This window comes from Lepidochelys kempii, chromosome 8 (genome assembly GCF_965140285.1).
Source record: "Lepidochelys kempii isolate rLepKem1 chromosome 8, rLepKem1.hap1, whole genome shotgun sequence".
NCBI lineage: Eukaryota > Metazoa > Chordata > Testudines > Cheloniidae > Lepidochelys > Lepidochelys kempii.
In genome coordinates, this window is record NC_136387.1 from 8,016,408 (window position 1) to 8,023,965 (window position 7,558).

Consider the following 7,558-nt stretch of genomic DNA (forward strand, 5'->3'; position numbering starts at 1 on the left):
ATCTAGTTTTGTGAATTAGCAACAAGAAAAAAAGACTATCACACAATACACATTTTTATGAGTATGGTTTTGCTTTTATTAATCATGACAATGTGCCTTGGGGCTTGATCCAAGCCCACTGTCCTCAGTGAAAAGACACTCATTGACATTGGGGCAAGCCCACAGCATTTAAAGAAAAATCCCAAAGCATCGGGAGTAGAGACCTCCCTGTCTCTCTCTGCTTTAATCCTCTCATGACAGATGGAGCAATGTGAGACTGTCAGTGTTCTGGTGAGAATTAATCTGGTTTGCAGATTAACTAATGGTCTGTCTACATTTAAAATGCTACAACAGCACAGCTGTGCTGCTGTAACACTTCAGTGCAGACACTCCCTACAACAATGGTGGGGGTTCTCCTGTCAGGTACGTAATCCACCTCCTTGAGAGGTGATAGATAGGTTGATGGAAGAATTCTTCTGTCAACCAAATGCTCTCTACACAGGCCCATGGGTCGGCTTTTGGATTTTTCACGCCCCTGAACAATGTAGGTGGGTTGACCTAATTTTCTAGTGTAGACCAGCCCTAATTGAGAGTTAATGAGGTTTAACTGTGCATAAGTGTTCATACATAAATGCAGGGAGCAGAGGGAACAAGCAACACAATCTAGAAGTGATGCCCAGCAATGGGGAAAACCACTTAGTGCACACAGCTGAAAAGTGGTGGGATGATTCTCATAACTGAGAGTCAATTGGTAGAAGCTATGTAAGAAAGACATAAAGGGAAGGGGGACAACAGATAATGAATCCCATCATCTTTTAAGGAGCAGATTTTTAAACACTGATCAGTTCTTCTCCTCCTCAAAAGGGTGGTTGCTGACACATTATGTATTATTTGTAGTGCAGTAGGGCTGAGGATTCCCAGTCCAGGATCAGAGCCCTATTATGCCAGGCACTGTACAGAGAGATAGTCCCTCCCCAAGAATGCATACAGTCTAGGTGTCAGACAGGGTGGGACAGATGGACAAAACAGACAGAGTCAGTGTGGGGTGGGAAGATAAGGTAATAAAATTAACAGGTTTTAGTAGAAAAATAGCAGTCTGGGCTCGCCCTTTTCCCAGTCAAAGCCACAGGGCCACGATGTGAAGGCATCATGGCAGAGGCAGGTTTTTAGGAGGGAGCTGGAAGAGTGGTGGATTTACACATAACAATACTTTATTACTTGTAGCATGGCCTTGATTTGCTAGAGCTGCTAGTTAATTCAAGACAACCCTAGGCTGACAGACTGCCAGTGAGATTTTATTCACTTCTTGTTTTATACTGACTTTGTTTGACCTTCTAATAAGGGAGTGCTAACGCTGTGGATACTATTAATAACCAAGTCCTGGCCCAGACATTCCCTCTTCCATGGGAAACCCTAGAGCAGGGGTGGGCAAACTTTTTGGCCTGAGGGCCACATCGCGGTTCCAAAACTGTATGGAGGGCCGGGTAGGGAAGGCTGTGCCTCCCCAAACCCTAACCCTATCTGCCCCCCTCAGAACTCCCCACCCACCCAACTCCTCCTACTCCTTGTCCCCTGACTGCCCCCTCCAGGGGTCTCCTGCCCCTAACTGCCCCCCAACCCCACCCCCATCCAACCCCCCGTGCTCCCTGACTGCCCCGACCCCTATCCACACCCCCGCCCCTGACAGGCCCCCCGGGATCCCACCCCCTATCCAACCCCTGCTCTAAAGCCCCTTTCAGAATGCGAACATAGGCGGAGGACTCAGGAGGAACAGGGGCAGCCGTGCAGCCGGAGAGAAGTGGGGGTTTCCCCTTCAAAGAGCCACTTCTCTCTGGCTGGCTGCACAGCCGCCCAGTGCTCCTCCTGAATCTTCCGCCCGTATTAGCTGCACTCCTGCCACCCGCCTGCTCCCTTGAGGCTGCAAGTGAGCCTCCCTCCCTGCTCTCCCCTGCCCCTGCAGTGCAGCCCCCTCCTGTGCTGGCAGCGCAGGGTGCTGAGGCTGCATGAGAGGGGGGTCAGTGTGGGAGGGGCCGGGGACTAGCCTCTCCAGCTGAGAACTCAAGGGCAGGGCAGGACAGTCCCGGGGGCCGGATGTGGCCCGTGGGCTGTAGTTTGCCCACCTCTCCCTAGAGAGAGGAAATAGCTGCGAAGATTCCCCATCATGTTCTGATGTGATTGTTCCATTGGCAGCAAGGCATACCCTCCCCATCCCTCCACCATGAGGCCTCCCCCTGAACATGGTAGATCTCCAAGTGTCTGGGAGCAGGCCAAGGGTATTTGCTCAGATGCCCTTCTTACTCATCACTGCCTCTCTGGTCCCCAGTTTCCTGGCAGTGCGGCTTCACTGCAGCCATCGTCCCAAGGATCTCCACTTCACAGTGGTTTCCACTGCAACTCTGGGAAATGGAGAAACTCCATGGAAAAGCTAGTACAGCCTCATGCTGAATTATCTTTCCCAGGCAATCACCACAAAGACAGTGGATGGATGATGCCTGTCTACACATGCCTTTCCCTTCCTCAGTGAAGCCCTGCACAGCACCCTCAGTTAGCTCCAGAGGAGAGGGGCGCACTGCCACTTATGCTGACCCTTGCTTCCACATTGATGGGGGGAGATCCACAGATGGAGGATTCCCCCTGACTGTGGATGTTGGAGTGGGGGGATTATCTGGGCATGTGATTTCTAACTTCAAGGTGCAGTCTGTGTAATACTTACCATATGGACATCTAATGCTGCCAGTATTAAAACATTCTTGAAATTTCTAAATATTATAGATGACAATCTACTGACTCAAAAAGTGTTGCAGCCAACATGGGGGGAATTCTATGCTAGACCTTGTCTTAAAAAATAAAGAGGAACTGATCAGCAAAATAAAACAGTAGCTTCGGTACAAGTGATCACGACTTGATCACAGTTATAGTCTGCAGCAGAATAAAGTTCAGACCACTAATATATACACTTTGTACTTTAATAGGACTGAAAACAAAAAAAAAAGCTGAAAACAATTATGATCCAAATGAGCTGGGAAGAAGTTAATCAGAAAAATTTATTTGGGAATCATTTAAGAGCATCTTACTAGATGCCCCAAAAGCCACAATTTCACAATCGAGGAAGAAGGCCTTACTGGTTAAAAAAAAGAGAGCTGGTTCATTGGGGAAGTGAAAGCAGCTTAAAAATTATATATAACAAATGGAAGAAAGGGGAAGTGGATAGTAATGAATATAAATCAGAAGTTAGGAATTGTAGAAAATTGATAAGGGAATCAAAGGACAAAAGGAGAAATCTATGGCCAGCAGGGTTAAGGACAAAGAGTGTTTTTCAATATTTTAAGAACTAAAAGAATCCTGACAATGATATTGATCTGTCACTAGATGGATATGGTAAAATTATCAATAATAATGCAGTTGCAGAAAAGGCAGAAATGTTCAATATTTCTGTTCTGTATTTGGGGAAAAACAGACGATATAGTCTCATCATATGATGATGATAACACTATTTCCATTTTGCTAGTATCTCTGGGCGATATTAAACAAACACTACTAAAGTTAGCCATTTTAAAATTAGCGGGTCCAGATAACTTGCATCCAATAGTTTTAAAAGAGCTGGCTGCGGAGCTTGCCATTAATGTTGATTTTCAATAAGTCCTGGAGTACTGGGAGAGTTCCAGAAGAGTAGAAAAAAGCTAATGTGCTAATATTTAAAAAGGGTAAATTATAGACCTGGCAGAATGACATCAATCCCAGGAAGATAATGGAGCGTCAGATATGGAACTCGATTAATAAAGAATTAAAAAAGGGTAATGTAATTAATGCAAATCAACATGGGTTAACAGAAAATAGACTTTTAACAAACTAATCTGATTTTTTTTAATGAGATTACATGTTTGGTTGATAAAGGTAATAGTGTTGACGTAACTATACTTAGACTTCTGTAAAATTTTTTAATTGGTACTGCATGAAATTTTGTTTAAAAAACTAAAATGATATAAAATTAACATGACACACATTAAAAACTGACTAACTGACAGGTCTCAATATGTAATTGTAAATGCGGAATGATTGAGTGGGTATGTTCCCAATAGGTCCCACCGGAATCAGTTCTTGGCCCTATACTATTTAACGTTTTTCTCAAAGACCTCAAAATAAACATAGAATCATCACTGATAAAGTTGGCAGATGATACAAAAATTGGGGGAGTAGCAAATAACAAAGAGGACAGGTCGTTAATACAGAATGATCTGGATTGTTAAGTAAACTGGGCACAAGTAAACAATATGTGTTTTAATATGGCTAAATGTAAATGTATACATTTAGGAACAAAGAGTGAGGTCATACTTACAGAACGGGAGACTATCCTGGGAAGCAGAGACTCTGAAAAATATTTGGGGATCGTGGTAGATAATCAGCTGAACATGAGCTCCCATTGGGCCAAAAGGGCGAATGTGATCCTGGAAGATATCACTAGGGAATTCTGAGTAGGCGCAGAGAGATTATTTCACATATTTTGCACTGATGAAAGCTGCTGGACTATTGGGTCCAGTTCTCATGCCCAAAATTCAAATTGATAAATTGGGGAGGGTTCAGAGAAGAACCACGAAAACTATTAAAAGATTAGAAAAAATGTCATATAGTGATAGACTTGAGCTCAAGTTATTCATCTTAACAAAGAGAAGGTTAAGGGGTGACTTGATTACAGTCTATAAGTGCCTCCTCAGCCGCCCTGGAACCTGCATGGGGCATAATAAAACAAAAACTTTGCGGCCATACCCCGCAACTGGGGCGGCCCCGGCAGAGAGTCTCCCCTTGGTCTGTTATACCCACTGCCCATGCTCTGCAGTCCAGCAGACAAAGGTATAACACGATTCAATGGTTGGAAGTTGAAGCTAGAGAAATTCAGACTGGAAATAAGGTATAAATTTTTAACAGTGAGAAAAATTAACCACTGGAACAATTTACCAAGGGTGGTGGTGGATTCCCCATCATTCACAATTTTAAAATCAAGATTGGCTGTTTTCTAAAATATGTTCTTTAGGAATTATTTTGGGGAAGTTCTATGACCTGTGTTATGTAGGAGATCAGATGAGATGATCACAATGGTCCTTTTTGGCCTTGGAATCTATGAATATGAACACCATATGCTTGGATGCCTAATCAACCTGTGCACCAGAGCTCCATGGTTCCTGTATGATTTTCATGCTCAGTAAAGAGACAAATAAAAAGCTAGCAGATATAATTTTATGATTATCCTAGACACAATTACTTTGGCCAGATGGCAGTCTCTCGAGCCTACGTTTTAACTACTGGTTCTAATTCAGTGCTATCCTGTCTGTCCTCTCATCTTTGTAACTCACGCTGCAGGTTGGATTTGTATTCCACAACTTTCTGCTTTAGGTCTCTTGACTGATCCCCCTGCTTTTAACCCGCCTCACCATGAATACCATTGCTAACATAATACAGGAGCTGCGTGACTATTGGGCAGACCATTTCTCACGCAGATTTCTACCGAAGAGACCTCCCCTTCGCCGAATCACCTCCACTTCCACTTTCTACCTCCTGGACTACAGAACCCGGCAGGCTGAACTGGGTTTGGATTATGGCCCTCCACGGGCTCAGCTGAGTGATACCAAGTTTGTCTTCCAGGATGGCAAATGGCAAGGTGAGAGTCGCCTCTCTCATCGGCCGCCACTGCTGCAGTTATTCTCCTCTCATGACCGGGAACAGTCCTGTAAGGTCATGAAGAAGGAGAACAAGGCTCTCCTGGAGGAGAACAATTACCTGAAGCTGCAGCTCGAGCTGTTGATGGACATGCTGACAGAGACCACGGCCCAACTACACATGGTGGAGAAAAAGATGGACATCCCCATATGGCATACCAAGATGAAGAAGCCAAATAAGGTGTTGATGCTTAAGTCCTAGTAGGAACCTTGGATGCAAGACCAGGGAGTTTACACTTGCTTGGTTCCAGAAGTCTAAAAAATTCCTGAATCAAATTAACTTGTAGAGTGATTTTTGCTTTAATTGTATGTATTAAGTAAATTAGAATATATTTTATGACTGCCAAATAGACAACAAGAAATCAGTCACTACAGTTCATTACACTTCAAAACCAAACCTGACTGTTCATGGATTGTGTCATAAAAACAACAGAAAAGCAGTTTTACCCATTATTCAAATGCCAAAATTGGTATTTAAAAATATTCTTGAACTTAAAATCATTTTTAACTAACAGTATAATAAAATAAAACTTAGCACTTTTATGGTACTGTTCATCTATAGACCTCAAAGAACTTTAAAGGAAATATCATTACCTCAACACTACAGTTGCAAAACTGATGGCAGATAGAGAGGAAGGATGGTCCAGTGGTTAGGGTACTAGCCTAAGAATCAAGAGACCTATGTTCAATTTTCTACTCTGCCAGGGGCTTCCTGTGCATGATGACCTTGGTCTCAGTTACATAAATGGGGGTGATACCTCCCTTCCTCTCAGTGGGTTGTGAGGTCTTTTAAAGATGGTGAGGTACTAAGGCGATGAGGATTCCTTAGAAGTGGGAGCTCAGCCTTTATGATACTCTTCAGGCTGAATCACCTGCGGATGGTCTGGGTCAGTGGTACCATCTCTTCTCCCTTAGGATCTGCTGGGTGTTATCAAGCCCCAAGTAGAATTATTTCAGAATTAAAAAAAAACCTGTCATCTTCTGAGTTCAGAGGCATTTTCAGGAACCATAGCAGGTCCACTGTAATATATATATAAAAATGAGGCCAAATTTCTGTCTTCAGTGCAGTTTGAGCAGCCTGGCAGTAAGATGGAGAGTTCCCTTGGAGCTCTCCCTCCAGACCACCCTCTTGGCTATCCTCCAGATTCAGGGATCCATTTGCCTTTGTGTTGCTTTGTCTGTCTGTTGCACGGGGAGAAGAATGGCCAGTCAGTCTGTGTAATGGCAGATAAGACAGCCCCACCCCTAAATCCCCCTACAATGCAGCACAGAGCAGGGACCAGCCCTCCAGAACAGGGCTCCATGATGCTCCCTCTCCCGAATGTAGCCTCACCCAGTCTAGTACTGGACCTGCCTGCTGCCCCTAAATGACAAGGTGGCGGTCCCCAATTTTAGCACAGCTCCCTCACCGGAGTCTAAGAATAAAATATTTGTCACGTTCTGCTTTAGCATCACAGACCATCAGGGGCCAAATAAACTACTGATTTACATCCCATGCAATCTCTGCAGGATAGAGACCACATCTACCTTTCTGTATGACCAATGCCTGGCAAATCAGGGCCCCGATTCTGGTTGTAGCCTGTGGCTGCCGTCGTAATATAAATACAAAATACAAAGTATGTCCCCGTGGCCGTGGGCTACATCTTAATACAATCCTTTGTGAGCCGCCTCTACCCTTCCTCCCTTATTTGCATTCATGCCGCCCCCCCATTACGCCTCCCATTTGCAATCGGGCAGCCCCCCCCCCCAAAATGCGCAGCCCACCTCCCATTTGCGCGTGCGAGACAATTTTGTGGCAGTTGCTTCCGTTCCTTTGAACTATTTTGCTGCTGATTCCTGAGGCGGAGGGTGGCTCCCATTTCCTCTCC

General features: G+C 44.5%; 1 protein-coding gene across 1 annotated transcript; it reads left to right on the forward strand.

Moving 5' to 3' along the window:
* The first annotated feature begins 5,406 nt into the window (after nt 1-5,406).
* CBY3 (chibby family member 3) lies at nt 5,407-6,003 on the forward strand. Its single transcript, XM_073358079.2, has one exon. The coding sequence runs from the start codon at nt 5,407-5,409 to the stop codon at nt 5,890-5,892; it is 486 nt and encodes a 161-aa protein (XP_073214180.2). The 3' UTR covers nt 5,893-6,003.
* The last annotated feature ends 1,555 nt before the right edge of the window (nt 6,004-7,558 follow it).